The 19,470-nt window shown below is 49.9% G+C and overlaps 1 protein-coding gene across 1 annotated transcript in view; it reads right to left on the bottom strand.

Annotated features, from left to right (window-relative positions):
- Positions 1–902: 902 nt before the first annotated feature.
- LOC127576405 (uncharacterized) overlaps positions 903–19,470 on the bottom strand; it is a 159,621-nt gene continuing 141,053 nt past the window's right edge. Inside the window, exons 32-36 of the mRNA XM_052026915.1 lie at positions 19,150–19,464; positions 10,667–10,981; positions 6,560–6,604; positions 2,768–2,868; positions 903–2,441 (exon numbers count right to left, since the gene is read on the bottom strand). Coding sequence (XP_051882875.1) covers positions 2,361–2,441; positions 2,768–2,868; positions 6,560–6,604; positions 10,667–10,981; positions 19,150–19,464 — 857 coding nt within the window. The 3' untranslated portion in view covers positions 903–2,360. The remainder of the gene's footprint in view (positions 2,442–2,767; positions 2,869–6,559; positions 6,605–10,666; positions 10,982–19,149; positions 19,465–19,470) is intronic.

Genomic DNA, 19,470 nt, shown 5'->3' with positions numbered 1-19,470 from the left:
CAGCAGACAAAGCAGAATAAGCTTTTTGAGCTTTACCTTTAATCACACTCTGTACCATAAGAGCCCATCCTTTCCTTGGCCAGTTTGAACTCACAGCAACCTTTTCAAAATGTTGGAAATACTGATCAACCTGATCTTCTTCAAACGGAGGGACTAATCGAACCTCCCTGCTGGCTGAAAAACCATCTTCAGAATCAGATTCCAAACTCCTACGCTTCATTTGTAACTCATGCTGCCTCTGTTTTTCCTTCTCCTCTGCCTCAAACTTTAACCGAATTAGTTCCCGTTCCCGTTCAGCCTCTAACTTCATCTGAGTTAGCTTTTGTTCGGCCTCTAACTTTAACTGGGTTTGATCTCGTTCAGCGTCTAATCTCTTTTCCTCTTGTTCGGCCTCTAATTTCTTCTGTTCTCGTTCAGCCTCTATCTTTAACTGGGTTTGCTCTCGTTCAGCCTCTATCTTTGCCAGCTGCACCTGTGCCTCAGAAATTGCTATTTCACTGCCAGGAAACTGTTTTAACACTTCCTTCTCAAACACCTTCTTTTCCACATAATGGCCAGCTATCAGTCTCTGAATATCTGCCTTTCTCATAGACTGCTTTACTTCTGTAAGGTTTAGCCTTGTAGCAATCTTTATCAAATCATCCTTTTTCGCCACCTCCAATCCCTTTTGGGTTGGTGACTCCAAAAATGCCTTAATATCCATTGCTGCTGGTTTCCACACACACAAGCCAATTAAAAGGAATTTATCAGACCTCCCTCAACAATCTTTGGATTGAATCCCGAACAAATCTCGTCAATCTGGGGTACAATCCCAGACGACACTCGTTAACCTTGGGAACTATCCCGGACGAGCCCCCAATTTTGTCACAAAATCAGCAACAAAAGAAACACACTGAGCATGATTCAGTGTTAAAAACTATTTTATTAATCACTACTATTGATAATACGTAAAATAAAAGTAAAAATGTTAGTATGTTAGAATTCAAGAATGTTAAACCTCAAACGTTAACCCCAAAACTAAACTCTTCGTGTGTGTGTGTGACAAAGTCCAAAACTCCCAGTTCCTGAATGGTTTTTAAAGTTCAGTTCCGCAAGCCATAAGGTGAAACATGAGCAAGGGCTTCTTCAACAACCACCGTTGTCTGAAGATAAGATGTAGATGTAGAAAAACATAGAGAGAGTACATACGAAATCCAAATGTTCCACGATGGAACCCAAACGACACTTCAGTGTTTACTCGGTAGTGACTTCCTCACCCCGAAAAGCATCCGAACCGTGGTCGTCCACACACAAATACCTGTTTCCTTCTACAGGTCAGCAACAAAGTGAACTCCACCGGATTACTTCCAACTTCCATACATGGATTTCAGTGGCAAACACAGTTATTGTTTCTCATCCATCGATAGAGAAAACAAGCAGGCTGGTGTCTCTCTCCCTTCTCTCTCTCTCTTTCTTCTTCTAACTTCTTCAACAACGTCATTACGTCCTTTATCTTCTATTGACGTAAGCACGCCCCACACACACATACACACACACTCTCTAAAAGGGACTTTCACTGAGTCCGTAACACAGCAGGCAGGAGTGGGAACTTAAAATGGGGATAACACCCGGGGAGTCTGTTAATGTTCGCAGGGGATCCCCGAGGAATGTGTTAATGTTTACAGGGGGTCCCTGGAGTGTGTGTTAATAATTTCAGGGGTTCCTGGGAGTGTGTTACTGTTACAGGGGTCCCTGAGGAGTGTGTTAATGTTTACAGAGGGTCCGAGGGAGTGTGTTAAAATTCACAGGGGGTCCACAGGGATGTTTTAATATCTGCAGAGGGACCCCGGAGTTGTATTAATATTTACGGGCGGTCCCCGGGGAGTGTGTTACTGTTCACAGGGGTCCCCGGGGAGTGTGTTAATATTTACAGGGGGTCCCTGGGGTGTAATATCTACAGGGGGTCTGCGGCAGTGTTTACATTCTCGGTGAGTCTGTCAGTCCTGCTGTGGATTCGGTTTCCCGTTCTCTCCCGTTACCCTCCACATCCACCCGCGCTCCATAACCACCCCGTGATTTCGCTGTGAATGTGCACTCCTGCTGATGTCGGGAGGACCACAATATATCGTGCAGATGATCTCTGGACAGACGAAGCCTTGGTAAATGACTCTGCGGGTGTTTGCCCTCAGGCTGCAGATAAATTGGACATTATTAAACTTTATTTGTTTGATGTTTATTTCCAAGTTGCTGTTTGCTGCACATTTAGTGTCACCTGTAGCTCAGCACAGGTCTGTCGCTGTGTAACGCCGGGGTACAGTGTGTGTGTCTCTGTGACGCAGGGGGCAGATGGTTCCCACAGTCCCACGGAGATCGGCTTCCACTCACACACCTCTCTTCCGTTGTGGGTTGATGTTGACGTTGAGGACACTGTTTCCCGGGATGGAGGAGAGCAGGGATTTAATCTGTGGATGGGGAAGGAAGGAGGGGGGGGGGGGGGAAGGAAGGGGGGGGGGGGAGGAGGGAGGGGGGGAGCAGAAATATTTACACTTTAATATTGGACTGGTCACATCTCAGCTTCAAGACCAATACATCTCGGGTATCTGGGGGTACTGGGAGGGAGAGAGAGAGACACACACATACACATTGAGAGAGAGAGAGAGAGAGAGAGAGAGAGGAACTGAGAGTGGGTGACGGTGTCAGTGACCAATCGATAACACTCAGTCCGTCCCCAGTACCTCACGGGTAGAGAGAGTGGGTCACGGTGTCAGGGGCCGATGAGTTTACTCACCAGCTTTTCCAAAGCCCTTGTGATTTCAATATCGGCCGGACAAAGTTCGCTGCCAATCAAGGTAAACTCGACTATTCCAGCAACCCGTGTTCTCTGGAGATCTGTGTGAAGGGGAAGAGAGTTGATGTACAAGCAGCAAAGACGAGAAGCCTGGACTGTGGGCTCTGGACACGGGCAGTGACCCTGAGAGTCTCCGCACCTCTGATGATCTTTGGCTCCTTCAGGCCTTCACTCTCCATTGCCCCCGTGCTCATCGCCTCCGATCAGCCCTGGACTGCTTTCCCTGCCCACCGACTCCTCAGGTAAATCCCCGGCCTCATCCCCCCACTCCCCCTCCCCTCCGCGTCCCTTTGAATCCCCTGCCACAGCCGCCACGCTCGGCGCCAACCTCCCGGCCCCTGTGCTGCAGGACTCCGGTTTGATCTGCCTGCTCCACAACGTGCGGTTGTGTGAGCCCGCTGAGGGTTTACACGGCTGCAACACCACTTCCTGACTTTCGTGCCCCGTCCCCGACCGATGAAGGCAAGTGTGCCCGATTGGTGACCCATAGAACATCGAACACTACAGCACAGCACAGGCCCTTCGGCCCACAATGTTGTGCCGACATTTTATCCTGTTCTAAGATCTATCTAACCCTTCCCTCCCACAGAGCCCCCCATTTCTCTATCAGTCATGTGTGTATCTAAGAGTCTCTCAAATGTCCCTAATGTATCTGCTCCCACAACCTCTGCCGGCAGTGCGTTCCACGCAGCCACCGCTCTCTGTGTAAAAAACTTACCCCTGACATCCCTCTTACACCTTCCTCCAATCACCTTAAAATTATGTCCCCTCGTGTTAGCCGTTGTCACCCTGGGAAAAAGTCTCTGTCCACTCGATCTATGCCTCTTATCATCTTGTTCACCTCTATCAATTCACCTCTCATCCTCCTCTTCTCCAAAGAGAAAAGCCCAAGCTCACTCAACCTATCCTCATGACATGCTTTCCAATCCAGGCAGCGTCTTGGTAAATCTCCTCTGCACCCTCTCTAAAGCTTCCACATCCTTCCCATAATGAGGCGACCAGAACTGAACACAATACTCCAAGTGTGGTCTGACCAGAGTTCTATAAAGCTGCAACATCACCTCATGGCTCTTGAACTCAGCACCCTGACTAATGAAGGCCGACACTCCATACACCTTCTTAACAACCCTGCCGACCTCGCTGGGGTCCCAGCACTGATCCCCAATGACGTCAGGCTAACTGGTCCACAAACCCCTCAATTTTCTCTGATGGGGAACAGATCCGAATGCAGAACAGGACGAGGCCCTTTGGCCCACCCAGTCTGTGCTGATGACGAACCAATCAGACAAATCCCATCCGCCTGCACCCGATCCAGATCCCTGCAATACCTGCCTGTTCACGTGTCTGTCTAAATGTCTTTTAAGCACACACAGGAGCCTGAGGGCACGTACCACCAGGCTCAAGGACAGCTTCTATCCCACGGTGATAAGACTACTGAACGGTTCCCTTATATGATGAGATGGACTCTGACCTCACGATCTACTTTCTTGTGACCTTGCACCTTATTGTTTGCCTGCACTGCACTTTCTCTGCAGCTGTGACACTTTACTCTGCATTCTGTTATTGTTTTTACCCTGTACTACCTCAATGCACTGTGTAATGAATTGATCTGTATGAACAATATGCAAGACAAGTTTTTCACTGGACCTCAGTACAAGTGACAATAATAAACCAGATAAGATATCTTTGTTAGTCACATGTACATCGAAACACACAGTGAAATGCATCTTTTGTGTAGAGTGTTCTGGGGGCAGCCCACAAGTGTCGCTACACTTCCGGGACCAACGTAGCATGCCTACAACTTCCCAACCCGTACATCTTTGGAATGTGGGAGGAAACCCACGCATACACACGGGGAGAACATACAAACTCCTTACAGACAGTGGCCGGAATTGAAACTGGGTCACTGGCTAACCGCTACGCTACCAATACCAACAGACACAAAACTGGACGAACTCAGTGGGACAGGCAGCACCTTCGGAGGGAAATGGACAGTCGATGTTTCGGGTCGAGACCCTTCATCGCAATCCTGAGATTACAACCCTGGAAGTCCTGCTTCAGAACGTAGATTACAGCACAGTACAGGCCCTTTGGCCACGATGTTGTGCCGACGTTTTATCCTGCTCTAAGATCTATCTCACCCTTCCCTCCCACATACCCCTCAGGCATGGTAGTGTAGCGGTTGGCGTGATGCTATTACAGCACCAGCGCCCCGGGTTCAATTCCAGCCGCTGTCTGCAAGGAGTTTGTGTGTTCTCCCCGTGTGTCTGCGTGGGTTTCCTCCGGGTGCTCCGGTTTAATAGAACATAGAACAGTACAGTACAAAACAGGCCCTTTGGCGCACAATGTTGTACCAACCTTTACACTTCACCTAAGACTATCTAACCCCTTCCTCCCACATATCCCTCTATTTTAAATTCCTCCATATGCTTATCTAGCAATCTTTTGAAGTTGCCCAATGTACCTGCCTCCACCACCGCCCCAGGCAGCGCATTCCATGCCCCAACCACTCTCTGGGTAAAAAAACTCCCTTGAACCTCCCACCCATTAACTTAAAGCCATTCCCTCTTGTATTGAGCATTGGTGCCCTGGGAAAGAGGCGCTGGCTGTCCACTCTATCTATTCCTCTTCACATTTTGTACACCTCTATCATGTTTCCTCTCATCCTCCTCCTCTCCAAAGAGTAAAGGCCTAGTTCCCTTAGTCTCTCCTCATAATGCATACTCTCGAAACCAGGTGTACAGGTTGGGAAGTTGTGGGCAATGCTACGTTGGTGCTGGAAGCGTGACGACACTTGCGGGCTGCCCCCAGAACACTCTACGCAAAAGATGCATTTCACTGTGTGTTTTGATGTACATTTGACTGATAAAAAAGATATCTGATCTGATATCGTATCTGTTTTCACTGAGGCACCGCTGTGTAAAAAATAACTTGACCTGAACATCTCCTTTAAACTTTCCCCTCTCACAAGCCCACGCCTTCTCGAATTTGACATTTAGCAGTTAGCATAACGCTATTACAGTGGCAGCAACACAGTTTCAATTCCGGCCACTGTCTGTAAGGAGTTTGTACATTCTCCCCGTGTGTCTGCGTGGGTTTCCTCCGGGTGCGCCAGTTTCTTCCCACATTCCAAAGACGTACGGGTTGGGAAGTTGTGGGCGTGCTGTGTTGGCGCCGGAAGCGTGGCGACACTTGTGGGCTGCCCCCCCAGAACACTCTACACAAAAGATGCATTTCACTGTGTGCTTCGACGTACATGTGACTAATAAAGAGATCTTATCTATGCCTCTCGTAATCTTATAAACATCTATCAGCCTCCGCCACTCCAGAGAGAACAACCCAAGTCTGTCCGACCTCTCTTCACAGCTGATGCCTTCCAATCCAGGCAGACTCTTTTCCCCCAAGCCTCCACATCCCTCCTGTAACAGGGCGACCAGAGTTGCAGCCAAATCTCCAGACGTGGCCTGACCCAACTTCGATGCCTCCAGATTTTTGTACTCAACGCCCCCACCAATGGGGGCAGGCGTGTTGACTCGCGAACAGCTGGGGTTCCCGCCGCTCATCCAATCCCCACCAGTGTCAGGGTCACCGGCCGATAAATCCCTGGTCGGTACCGCGCAGGGGAAACGGTCAGCAGGCTCGAGAGGCACCCACCCCTCCCCTTCTCTTTGGTTTTCTGACTTGGTCTTTGTGCGCCCCCCCCCCCCCCCCCCCACCCCTCCCCGCACTCACCTTGATCCATGAGACAGGTTTTCCCAGATTTGTTTCTGCTGCGCCCTGGAAATAAAGAGGGAGAAGTTGTAAGAGCGTCCACAGCCTGCCTCGCCGCAAGGTCCTGGGCCCCGCCCCACCCCCGGCACAGCTCGAGGGACAGCGCCTCCCCTCCTGACAGGCTTCGCTGCAGCCCACACCACTCAATGCACCGAGCCGGCGGTTTCAGATAACCTGCCCCTCCAGTTTGCGTCGGAACTGGCCAGACCCGAGGGAAGGTCAGCAGCCTGTAATATTAACTCTGTGTTTTTCTCTCTCTCCCCCATGGACGCTGCCCAACCTGTGGGGACTTCCCAGCAATCTCTTTTACTTCAGGTTTCCGGCCACTGCCGGATTTCGTGCCCCAGGGTTCTGGCCCTCTCCTCAGCTCCCTCGCACGCACCTCCCTCAGACACAAGCCTCCACTGCCTTCCCCCGCTTCCCCCCCCCCACTTCCCCTCCTCCCATTACCCTTTCCTCCCTCCTCTGACCTCAGACTGGTCATTGACTTCAGGAAAGGGGGCGGTGTACACGCACCCATCTACACCAACGGTGCTGAGGTCAAGAGGGTTGAGAGCTTCAAGTTCCTGGGAGTGAACATCACCAACAGCCTGTCCTGGTCAAATCACGTGGATGCGACGGCCAAGAAAGCTCACCAGCGCCTCTACTTCCTCAGGAGGCTGAAGAAATTTGGCATGTCCCCTTTGACACTCACCAACTTTTATCGATGGACCATAGAAAGCATCCTACCCGGATGCATCATGGCAACTGCTCTGTCCAGGACCGCAAGAAGCCGCAAAGAGTCGTGGACATAGCCCAGCGCATCACGGACACCAGCCTCCCCTCCTTGGACTGTCTTTACCTCTCGCTGCCTTGGTGAAGCAGCCAGCATAATCAAAGACCCCACCCACCCGGGTCATTCTCTCTTCTCTCCTCTCCCATCGGGCAGAAGATACAGGAGCCTGAGGGCACGTACCACCAGGCTCAAGGACAGCTTCTATCCCACTGTGGGAAGACTATTGAACGGTTCCCTTATACAATGAGATGGACTGACCTCATGATCTACCTTGTTGTGACCTTGCACCTTATTGCACTGCACTTTCTCTGTAGCTGTGACACTTTACTCTGTACTGTTATTGTTTTTACCTGTACAACCTCAATGCACTTTGTAATGAATTGACCTGTACGAACGGTTAGCAAGACAAGTTTTTCACTGGACCTCGGTACAAGTGACAATAATAAACCAATACAAATAAACTATCAGAATGAGCATCCCCTTATTTCTAAGTCCCACCCATACAGCCTCACTGGACGACCCCCAAGTACTGCAGTGATGTTCTCCCCAATCAGAAACGCAGCCCCCACCCCCCTCTCCTACCTCCTGTTCCATCACGTCTGCAGCACCTGTACCCCAGGATGTCGAGCAGCCAGTCCTAACCCTCCCTCCACCACGTTTCGGCTATGACCACGATATCCCAGTCCCCCATGTCCTGAGTCCCTCTGCCTTACCTGACTGGCTTCTTGCCTTTGAGCAGTTTAGTCTATCGGACCTTCCTGGTTCCCTGCCCAGCCCCTGCCTGTCCTCTCCACTGAACTTGCTCGCTTTAACATTTATATTTGTCTCAGCTTTCCCAACTGCTTTGGGTCGCACCCCTATGCCAGACTAGTTCAAACCCTCCTGAGCGAATCTCCCCGCCAGGATATTGGTTCCCCTCCAGTTCGGGTGCGACCCGTCTGTCTTGTACGGGTCCCACCTGCCCTGGAAGAGAGCCCAATGATCCACAAACCTGAAGCCCTCCCTCCTGCACCAGCTCCTTCGCCACGCATTGAACTGCACCACCTTCCTATTTCCTGCCTCGCCAGCTCGTGACATGGGGAGTAATCCTGAGATTAAGTAAGCCTGTGATGCTGCTGCAAGTAAGTTTTTGCATTGCACCCAGGCACACACGGACTTGTGTGTGTGACAAACTTGACGTCGAGATTACAACCCTGGAGGTCCTGTTTTACAATCTGTCTAAAGAGTGCAAATAGGATTTACAAGAATGTTGCCAGGACTTGAGGAACTGAGTTATCAGGAGAGGTTGGACAGGCTGGGACTTTATGCCCCAGGGTTGGGAAATCAAGAACTAGAGGGCACAGGTTTAAGGTCAGAGGGGAGAGATTTAATGGCGACTTGAGGGGCAATTTTTTTTTACACACACAAAGGGTGGTGTCTATGTGGAACGAGCTACTAGAGGAAGTGGCTGAGGCAGCTACAACAACAACTTTTAAAAGACAGTCAGGTACGTGGACAGGAATGGTTTAGAGGGATACGGGCCAAACGCAGGCAACTGGGACCAGCTTGGATGGGACATCTTGGTCGGCACGGACCGGTTGGGCCAAAGGGCCTATCTCCGTGCTATAACTGTCTGAATTTTCTTTGCAGGACCTCACCTCCCTTCCTATGTTGTTAGTAGCGATATGGACCACAACCTCTGCCTGCTCACCCACCCTCCTTTGGCCTGACCATAGAGCCAATACAGCGGGGATACAGGCCCCTCGGCCTGACCAGTCCATGCCGACCATGGTGCCCACCAAGCTAGTCCCAATTTCCTGCGTTCGGCCCATCTCCCTCCAGGCCCCGCCCCTCCATGTATCTGTCTGAGTGCTCCTTCGATGATGCTGTTGTACCCGCCTCACCCACTTCCTCTGGCAGCTCGTTCCACACACTCACCACCCCCGCGTGAAAAAGTTGCCCCTCAGGTCCCTTTCCCCTCTCACCCTAACCCTGTGCCCCCCTAGTGTTGGACTCCCTCAACCTGGGGAAAAGACTGTTACCGTCCACCTTATCTATGCCCCTCGTAATTTTAAACACTTCTATAAGGTCTCCCCTCGTTCTCCTATGCTCCAAGTTCCAAGGAACAATGACCAACCTCTCCCTGTAACTTGGGCCCTCTGGTGCTGGTAACATCCTCCCTCTGCACTCCTTCCAGTTTAACCATGTCGTTCTTATAACAGGGTGACCAAAAACTGTACACAGAACTGCAGCCTATCCAGATGCATCGTGGCTTGGTCCGGCAACTGCTCTGCCCGGGACCGCAAGAAACCGCAGAGAGCTGTGAACACAGCCCAGTGCATCATGGAAACCAGCCTCCCCTCTGTGGTTTCGTCGACACTTCTCACAGCCTCAGTGAAGCAGCCAGCGCAATCAAAGACCCCACCCACCGGGGTCATTCTCTCTTCTCCCCTCTCCTATCAGGCAGAAGATACAGGAGCCTGAGGGCACGTACCACCAGGTTCAAGGACAGCTTCTATCACACAGTGATAAGACTATTGAATGGTTCCCTTATACGATGAGATGGACTCTGACCTCATGATCTACCTTGTTGTGACCTTGCACTTTATTGTCCACCTGCACTGCACTTTCTCTGTAGCTGTGATACTTTACCCTGTTTTCTGTTGCTGTTTTTACCCTGTACTACCTCAGTGCACCCTATATTACCTCAATGTAACTGCACTGTGTAATGAATTGACCTGTTCGATTGGTATGCAAGACAAGTTTTTCACTGTACCTCGGTGCAAGTGACAATAATAAACCAATTCCAATACCAGGTGCGGCCTCAGCAATGACTTGAATACTCTTGCTCCTGATCTAGCTGTGGAATGTCACGGGATTCTCCTCCTGCCAGGGAATATTTCGTGGTCCCCTTTTCGTTCTCCTGAAAGGCACTTGGATGGGTACATGGATAGGAGAGGTGTAGAGGGAAATGGGACTAGCTTAGACGGGCATCTTGGTCGGCATGAACCAGTTGGGCCAAAGGTCCTGGTTCCGTGCTCCACGTCTCTGATTGTTTAAGCTCTCTCTTACACCCTCTGCACTCCTCGAGAGCCCACACCCGCCACGCGCTTCCTCAATATCCCACCTGAACAGACCTTGAATATCCTTTGTCGTGCAAGGTTCCCTGTAAGGAGGATCACTCCGGATCATCCGGATGGCAGGCCTTGTGCTGGGGAAACTGGCTCAGACCGTCACTGTTTGAGAACCGTGCAGACACAAGCTGGAGGTCGAACCCACCCACCCAAGGGGGTGACAGCCCCACCCACACTCACCTGTACAGGAGACTCCAGCGTCCTCTCTGTGTGTGCAGTTGTTCACCCCCAATGGGCTGGCAGGGCACTGGTCGAGGGCAGGCTCTGTCCCGTTACACTTCACCTCATCCAGCCAGATGTCCCTAGTGCCCTCTCCGTAGGAGGCATCTCCTGTCACTGACCGGGCCGTCCCACAGTTCAACACCCTGCAGACCACATTCCCATCATTCGTGTCCCAGCTCCTGCCGCAGACGGTGCCCCAGGTGGAGTTGTGATAGACCTCGACTCTCCCAGAGCACGTGTTGTTCCCCTTCACCAGCCGGACGGGCACTGGGCCTGCAACAGAGGAGGGTTCCCGGTTAGTGCCACCCTGGGATTATGCCTGTCTCTTTCTTTCTTTTTCAATCTTTTTATTAGTTTTCAAATTAATACAGATTAATCTATCAATGTTTATACATGTAATACAAAGAGATCGGGAGAACAATCATGACATGGATAATCATAAAGAACAATAGAGTATAAAAAAAATCTGTAGATCCAACGATCTCTTAGTGAATGAATATAATAGAAAAGAAAAAGATTTATTATAGAATATAAAAAAGAAAAAAACCCAAAACAATAAGAAAAATTATAAACAATATATCAAACCAAACTAAGCTAAAGAAAAAAAAATTCAAAAAAAAACCTGAACTAAAATTTCTCAATAGAAACAGAGCAATATTATGTCATCAACTCTGTTCCTCTAAATTGAAAGGTTATTACAAGGGGATCTATATCATGTGAAAATATTGAATAAATGGACTCCAAACTTCCTCAAATTTAAGTGAAGGATCAACAGTACCACTCCCAATTTTTTCCAAGTTTAAACATGATATAGTTTGAGATAACCATTGAAAAGTAGTAGGGGGTCTTGGATCCTTCCATTTAAGCAAAATGGATCGTTTGGCCATTAATGTAACAAAGGCAATCATACGGTTAGCGGAGGCACATAGATGGCCAGATTCTATCCTTGGTAAACCAAAAATTGCAGTGATAGGATGAGGTTGTAAATCAATCTTCAATACATTTGAAATAATGTTAAAAATATATTTCCAATATTTTTCCAAGTGAGGACAAGACCAAAACATATGTGTCAGAGAAGCCACATTCGATTTACATCTGTCACATATAGGATTTATATGTTGATAAAAACGAGCTAGCTTATCTTTTGACATATGGGTCCTGTGAACTACCTTAAACTGTATCAAACAGTGTCTGGCACACATTGAAGATGTATTAACTAAATGAAGAATTTTCTTCCAAGTCTCTGTAGGTAAAGATGTCTGGAGTTCACTTTCCCATTTATTCTTAATTTTGTCCTGTGGTTCTGAACAAATTTTCATAATTAAATCATAAATTATTGCTATCAAGCCTTTCTGACAAGGATTAAAACCAAAAATTTTTTCCATAATTTCAGTTTTGTAAGGTGTGGAAAAAGAGGGTATAGTAGCTTTTAAAAAATTTCTAATTTGCAAATATCGAAAAAAGTGTGATCTAGGCAAATTGTATTTGTTAGACAATTGTTCAAAAGATGAAAAACAGTTATCAATGAACAAATCACGAAAACATACTATTCCCTTCGTTTTCCATATGGAAAAAGCTGAGTCAACTCTGGATGGATAAAAGAAAAAATTAGATTGAATGGGACTTGATAGATTAAATTTATTCAATCCAAAAGATTTACTAAATTGAAACCATATTCGTATTGTATGTTTAACAATTGGGTTAATCATATGTTTACTTAATTTGGTAAGTGCAGAAGGGAGTGGAGCTCCTAAAATAGAAACTAATGAAAATTCAAGTACTGATTGGGATTCAAGGTGTACCCATTTGGGGCATTGAATTACATCTGAATCTTGTGTCCAAAAAATTAAATATCTAATATTGATTGCCCAATAATATAATCTAAAGTTAGGTAAGGCCATACCACCATCCTTTTTTAGTTTTTGTAAATATTTCTTACTTAGCCTGGGGTTTTTAATCTGCCAAATATATGAAAGAATTTTAGAATCAATAGTGTGACAAGAAGATTTTGGAACAAAAGTTGGAATCGCTTGAAATAAATATAAAAATTTTGGTAAAATAGTCACCTTAACTGCATTAATTCGGCCAACCAATGATAGAGACAGTGGGGACCATTTAGTAAATAATTGTTTAACATGGTCAATTAAAGGCAGTAGATTAGCTTTAAATAAGTCCTTATGTCTCTTAGTAATTTTAACACCTAAATACATAAAATAGCTACCAATCTAAAAGATTGGTATAAATTGGAATTTGCATATTTAATGGAAAAAGTTCACCTGTTTTCCACCGGAGTAACCAACACGTTATTGGCCCCTCCTCATGGTGCAGAGGCAGGAGGAGGCCGCTGCGCAAGAGCCCACCAACAAAACCCGGCAGCCCCACAAAGCTCGGCTCCCACCATCGTCAAACGGCACGGAAGCAGGCCCTTCGGTCCAACTGGTCCACGTTGACCTGAGCTCATCCCGTTTGCCCCATATCCCCCAAAACCTTTCCTATCCCCGTCCAAATGTGTTTCGCATTCAGTTCTGGCCACCCCGTTACAGGGAGGGCGCGGGGGGGGGGGGGGGCTTCGGAGAGGGTGCAGGCAGCGTCCCGGTGAACTTACCTCTTCTCACCTTAAATGCATGCCCTCTATATTAGACATTTCGACCCTGGGGGGAGAAAGATCCCGGCTGTCTACTCCATCTCTGCCTCTCGTCATCTTACAAACCTCTATCGGGACTCCCCTCAGCCTCCGACGCTCCAGAGAAAACAACCCAAGTCTGTCCGACCTCTCCTGGAGTGCGTCACGGAAACCAGCCTCCCCTCTGTGGTTCCATCTACACTTCCCACTGCCTCGGTGAAGCAGACCTCACCCACTGGGGTCATTCTCTCTTCTCCCCTCTCCTATCAGGCATTTAAGGTGAGAGGGAAAGTTCACAGGAGATGTGCGGGGCAAGTTTTTTTTTTACACAGAAAGCAGTGGGTGCCTGGAATGTGCTGCCAGGGGTGGGGGTGGAGGCAGATATGATAGAGGCCTTCAAGAGGTTCTTAGATAAGCAATAGAGGGATACGGACAAGGGAGTAGTTGGACACGATCACTAGTTTAATTGGTTCAGCACAACATCGTGGGCTGAAGGGCCTGTTCCTGTGCTGTACTGTTCTTTGTTCTAAGTGTATCCACCTGGACCACTTCCTTTGGCAGCTCGTTCCATATCCCCACCACCCTCTGTGTGAAGAAGTTGCCCCTCAGGTCCCCCTTTAAATCTTTTCCCCTCTCACCTTAAACCTGCGCCCTCTAGTTTCAGACTCCCCTACCCTGAGGCATAAAAGACCATCCACCTTATCTGTGCCCCTCATGGTTTTATAAACCTCTAAAGGTCCCCCCCTCAGCCTCCTTCGCTCCGGGGAAAACAGTCCTGGCCTGTCCGGTCTCTCCTTATGACTCGAGCCCTCTGATCTCAGAGTCTACTGTCACCCAACTCCCAGTGGGCACGTGCATCCTCCAGGCTGGCAGAGGAGTGGCAGACGCAATTTAATACACAGAGCTTGGAAGTAACAGGACACGAGGGGATGCGGACAGGCCAGTCAACAGGGCAGTGAAGAGGCAGCTGAGCCTTAGTACAGGCAGTCCCCAGGTTATGAAAGGGTTCCCGTTCCTGGGAAATGTTCGTAACCCCGAAGTGGGAAATGAACAAATAGAATCAAATACAAAAGCCAGGATGTAATGCTGAGCCTTTATAAGGCGTTGGTCAGGCAGTGACTGGGGTTGTGCCAGTCGGTTCAAGAACCGAATGGTTGAAGGGAAGTCGCTGTTCCTGAACCTGGGGGTGTGGGACTTCAGGCTTCTGCACCTCCTGCTTGATGGGAGCTGCAAGAAGATGGCACGGCCCAGATGGTGGGGGGATCTTTGATGATGGATGTTGCCTTCTTGAGGCAGCGCCTCCTGTAGATACCACCGATGGTGGGGGAGGGATGTGCCCGTGATGTACTGGGGCAGAGTCCACTGCTCTCTGCAGCCCCTTGCGTTCCTGCGCGTTCCAGCTGCCCTCCCAGACCGTGACGCAACCGGTCAGGCCACTTCCAACAGCACGCCTGCAGAAGTTTGTTGGAGCGTTCGGTGACGAGCTGAACCTCCTTAACCTTCTAAGGAAGGAAAGACGTTGACGCGCCTTCCTTGTGATTCCATCTATGTGCTGGGCCCAGGACAGGTCGTCTGATATGTTAATGCCCAGGAGTTTAAAGGTGCTGACCCTCCCCACTGCCAATCCCCCAGTGTAGACTAGTGCAACACTCAGGGAAAAACATAAAGTAATCATAAATTATACAAGAAAGAACAATTAGAAGGATAAAAAATTCCTTCGCAGTGCAAAGTGGTCCCAGTGTTGCTGTACTGAGGGAGTGATTAGGGTTGTGCCGGTCGTTCAAGAACTGACTCTCCTGTGGATTCCACCGACGGTGGGGAGGGATGTATTGGGCCAAGTCCACTGCAGTCCCACAGCAGCCAGCTCATCCATCTCCAGCCCACCAGTCTCCCAGATGCTCACTCGCATGTACGGGGCCGTCCACAAGTCGGGCGCTTGTAACCCAGGGAGGGCCAGGATGGGGAACTGCAAGGTTTCCCTACCTCTACCCATCCTTTACAACGATACCGTGTGTGGTAAAATTCAGATTAAGCAGGAGAGGGTGCGGGAAAGATTCACGGGGACGTCACTGGGACTGGAGGGCTTGAGTTACAAGGAGATGCTGGACAGGCTGGGACTGTTTTCCCCGGAGTGAAGGAGGCTGAAGGGTGACCTGATAGAGGTTTATAAAAACGAGGGGCGTAGGGAAGGTGGGTGGTCACTGTCTCTCTCACCCCAGGGTAGGAGTTCAAGGTTTAAGGTGACAGGGAGGAGGTTTAGAGGAGATCAAAGGGGTCAATCTTTCACACAAAGTAGCTGGGATCTGGAACGAGCTGCCAGAGGAGGCGGTGGAGGCAGGGACAGGAACGATATTGAAACGCCATCTGGACAGGTACTGGAATGAGCAGGGCAGAGAGGGATGTGCCGGCAAGTGAGCAGGGGGCCGAAGGGCCTGTTTGCATGCTGTACTTCTCTGTTGCTTGATAGCTGGAACACAGACCAGTAACAGCACAGGAACAGGCCCTTCGGCCCACCATGTCTGTGCAGACCCTGATGCCAATCTAACTAATACAATGTTGTGCCCAACTAATTAAGCTAATGGCACCTAATTACACTATCCCTTCTGCCTGCACATGGTCCATCTCCCTCCATTCCCTGCACATCCATGTGTCCGTCTAACAGCCTCCTAAACCCCTCTATCGTACCTGCCTCCACCCCCACCCCTGGCAGCACATTCCAGGCACCCACCGCTCTCTGTGTAAAAAAATTTGCCCCGCACATCTCCTGTGGACATTCCTCCTCTCACCTTAAACACACGCCCTCAGGTATCAGATATTTCAACCCTGGGGGAGGGGTGGAAGACATCGGCTGTCTACTCTAATCTATGCCTCTCGTAATCTTATAAACCTCTGTCAGGTCTCCCCTCCGCCTCCGCCGCTCCAGAGAAAACAACCCAAGTCTGTCCACCACCTCCTTGTTGCACGTGCACTCTAATCCAGGCAGCATGCTGGTGAACCTCTCCTGCACCCTCTCCAAAGCCCCCCACACCCTTCCTGTAATGGGGCGACCAGAACTGAATGCAATACTCCAGATGTGGCACAACAAGGGTTTCATAAAGCTGTGATGTAACTTCCTGACTCTTGAACTCAGTGCCTTGACTAATAAAGGCTGACGTACCTTTACCTCCCTGTCGACCTGTGCGGCCACTTTCAGGAAGCTGTGGGCTTGGACCCCAAGATCCCTCTGTACGTCAATGCTGTTGAGGGTCCTGCCATTAACAGTCCCCTGTCCCTGCACATTTGACCTCCCAAAGTGCAACTCCTCCCTCTCCACCATCAGGAGTATCCACAGGAGGCGCTGCCTCAAGAAGGCAACTTCCATCAAAGATCCCTCCACCTCCCAGGCCGTGCCATCTTCTCGCAGCTCCCATCGGGCAGGAGGTACAGAAGTACTTGTGCATATGGCAGTAAACTCGACTTTGACTTCACACTTGGCCACATTAAACTCCAACTTCCTTTGGGTAGGAAAGCAGTAAAGGACACAGGACTAATGCAGACAAGTGGGATTAGGACCGATGCACACCACAGTCGGCGTGGATGGGGTGAGCCATGAGGCCCGTCTCTGTGTGGTACCTTCTGTGACCAACTCCAGGGCACTTTTTTTGCCCTGCTCGGTTCAACGCTCCGCAAAAGTCTGCCAACCTGACCCCCGACACTCCCCGGGCCCCCGATATTCCCCGGGACCCCAATGACTCCCAACGTTCCCTGGGGCCCCGATACTCCCCGAGCCCCCGATGTCCCCCAGGCCCCCAATGACCCCTGACGCTCCCCGGGGCCCCGATACTCCCCGAGCCCCCGACGATCCCCGGGCCCCCGACGACCCCCGACACTCCCCGGGCTCCTGACGTTCCCACGGTGTCGAGGGAGCGTCCCTGTCAGGAGGAACTGCCTCCCTCGGGGCCTCTGAAGACCTCAGAGCCGCAGGCGAAGGGTAAAGCTTCCAAACGTGCAGAGGAGGCGCAGAGATCTCAGGCGTGAAGAGAAGGTGTGAGGTGGGCTGACAGGAGTGGAGGAAGCAGTTGGATGGAGACAACTGGGGAGCGATAACGCTTCGGTGGGAAGAACGGAGACAAGGTCAGGTTCGAGAGGGTGGACGGGGCAGTGCAGGCAGGACTGTTTGAGGGTGGGGCCGGTGACCTACCAGAGACCGCCAGCTTTGCAAAAGAAACGGCAAAAGAAACGTTCAGAACCAGGGGGTGTAATTCCCCCTCCTCTTCCCCCGTCAGGCAGAAGATACAAAAGCCTGAGAGCAGGCACCACCAGGCTCGAGGACAGCTTCTGTCCTGCTGAGGTCAGACTCTTGAACAGAGCTCTTGTACACTAAAGATGAACTCTTGATCTCCGAATCTACCTCATCATGGCCCTTGCACCTTATTTGTCTACCTGCACTGCACTTTCTCTGTAATGAAACACTATACTCTGCGTTCTACACCACTTGGTTTACCACTTTAAACATTGAATGTTTACCACTTTAAACATTGGTAAGTTACCATTTTAAACAGTGGTAAACAGTTTTCTTTTTACCACTTCAACGTACTTCTGTCTGGCCTGATCTGACTGGAAAGCAGGCAAACAAAAGCTTTTCAATGTATCTCAGTGCACGTGACAGTAATAAACCAATACCAATAGTGCCAACACATATAACTCTGATTTAAACTTTCCCCCTCTCACATTGAACCCATACCCTCTAGTATTTCACATTTACACCCTGGGAAAAAAACTCTGTCTACCCTGTCTGTGCCTCCCATAATTTCATAAACCTCGAGCAGGTCTCCCCTCAACCTCTGCCACTCCAGAGAAAACAACACAAGTCTGTCCAACCTCTCCTGACAGCTAATACTCTCTAATCCGGGCAGCATCCTGGTGAACCGCTCCTGAAGCTTCTCCAAAGCCTCCACACCCTTCCTGTAACGGGGGCAACCAGCCCAATCCCCAAATCTGTATAAAACTTTGGTGAGGCCGCACTTGGAGTATTGTGACCCCATTACAGGAAGGGTGTGGGGGCTTTGGAGAGGGTGCAGGAGAGGTTCACCAGGACGCTGCCCAGATTGGAATGTATTAGTTTAATTTAATTAGTTCGGCACAACATTGTGGGCCGAAGGGCCTCGATCCTGTGGCGTACTGTTTCATGTTCGATGGAGTATTGTGTGCAGTTCTGGTCGCCCCCGTTACAGGAAGGGTGTGGGGGCTTTGGAGAGGGTGCAGGAGAGGTTCACCAGGACGCTGCCCAGATTGGAATGTATTAGTTTAATTTAATTAGTTCGGCACAACATTGTGGGCCGAAGGGCCTCGATCCTGTGGCGTACTGTTTCATGTTCGATGGAGTATTGTGTGCAGTTCTGGTCGCCCCCGTTACAGGAAGGGTGTGGGGGCTTTGGAGAGGGTGCAGTAGAGGTTCACCGGAATGCTGCCTGGATTAGAGAGTATTCGCTGTCAGGAGAGGTTGGACAGACTTGGGTTGTTTTCTCCAGAGCAGCGGAGGCTGAAAGAAGACCTGATCGAGGTTTATGAAATTATGGGAGGCACAGACTGGTAGACAGTCAGAGTTTTTTCCCTGGGGTGTAAACGTGAAATTCTGGAGTTCAATGCGACAAGGGGAAAGTTTAAATGAAATCTACAAGGCAAGTTTTTGTTTATATACGGAGTGGTGGGTACCTGGAAAACACTGACAAAACAAGGTGCTCAGACTGGAAGTCAGAGAGGTGTAAACATATGCCCGAGGATTCAGTTTAACGCTCGCACTTGAAGGGAGAACCCTCGTTGCCCCTCCCACACTCACCTGTGCAGAAGACTCCAGCGTCCTCTCCGTGTGTGCAGTTGTTCACCCCCCATGGGCTGGCAGGGCACTGGTCCAGGGCAGGCTCTGTCCCGTTACACTTCACCCCATCCAGCCAGATGTCCCCAGTGCCCTCTCCGTAGAAAGCACCTATTCTCAATGACCAGGCCTTCCCACAGTTCAACGCCCTGCAGACCATGTCCGCCGCATTCATATCCCAGCTCCTGCCGCAGACGGTGCCCCAGGTGGAGTTATGATAGACCTCGACTCTCCCGGAGCACATGTTGGTCCCCTTCACCAGCCGGACGGGCACTGGGCCTGCAA

The sequence above is a fragment of the Pristis pectinata genome, chromosome 12, assembly GCF_009764475.1.
Source record: "Pristis pectinata isolate sPriPec2 chromosome 12, sPriPec2.1.pri, whole genome shotgun sequence".
Taxonomy (NCBI): Eukaryota; Metazoa; Chordata; class Chondrichthyes; order Rhinopristiformes; family Pristidae; genus Pristis; species Pristis pectinata.
This window is presented reverse-complemented; position numbering and strand designations above follow the sequence as displayed.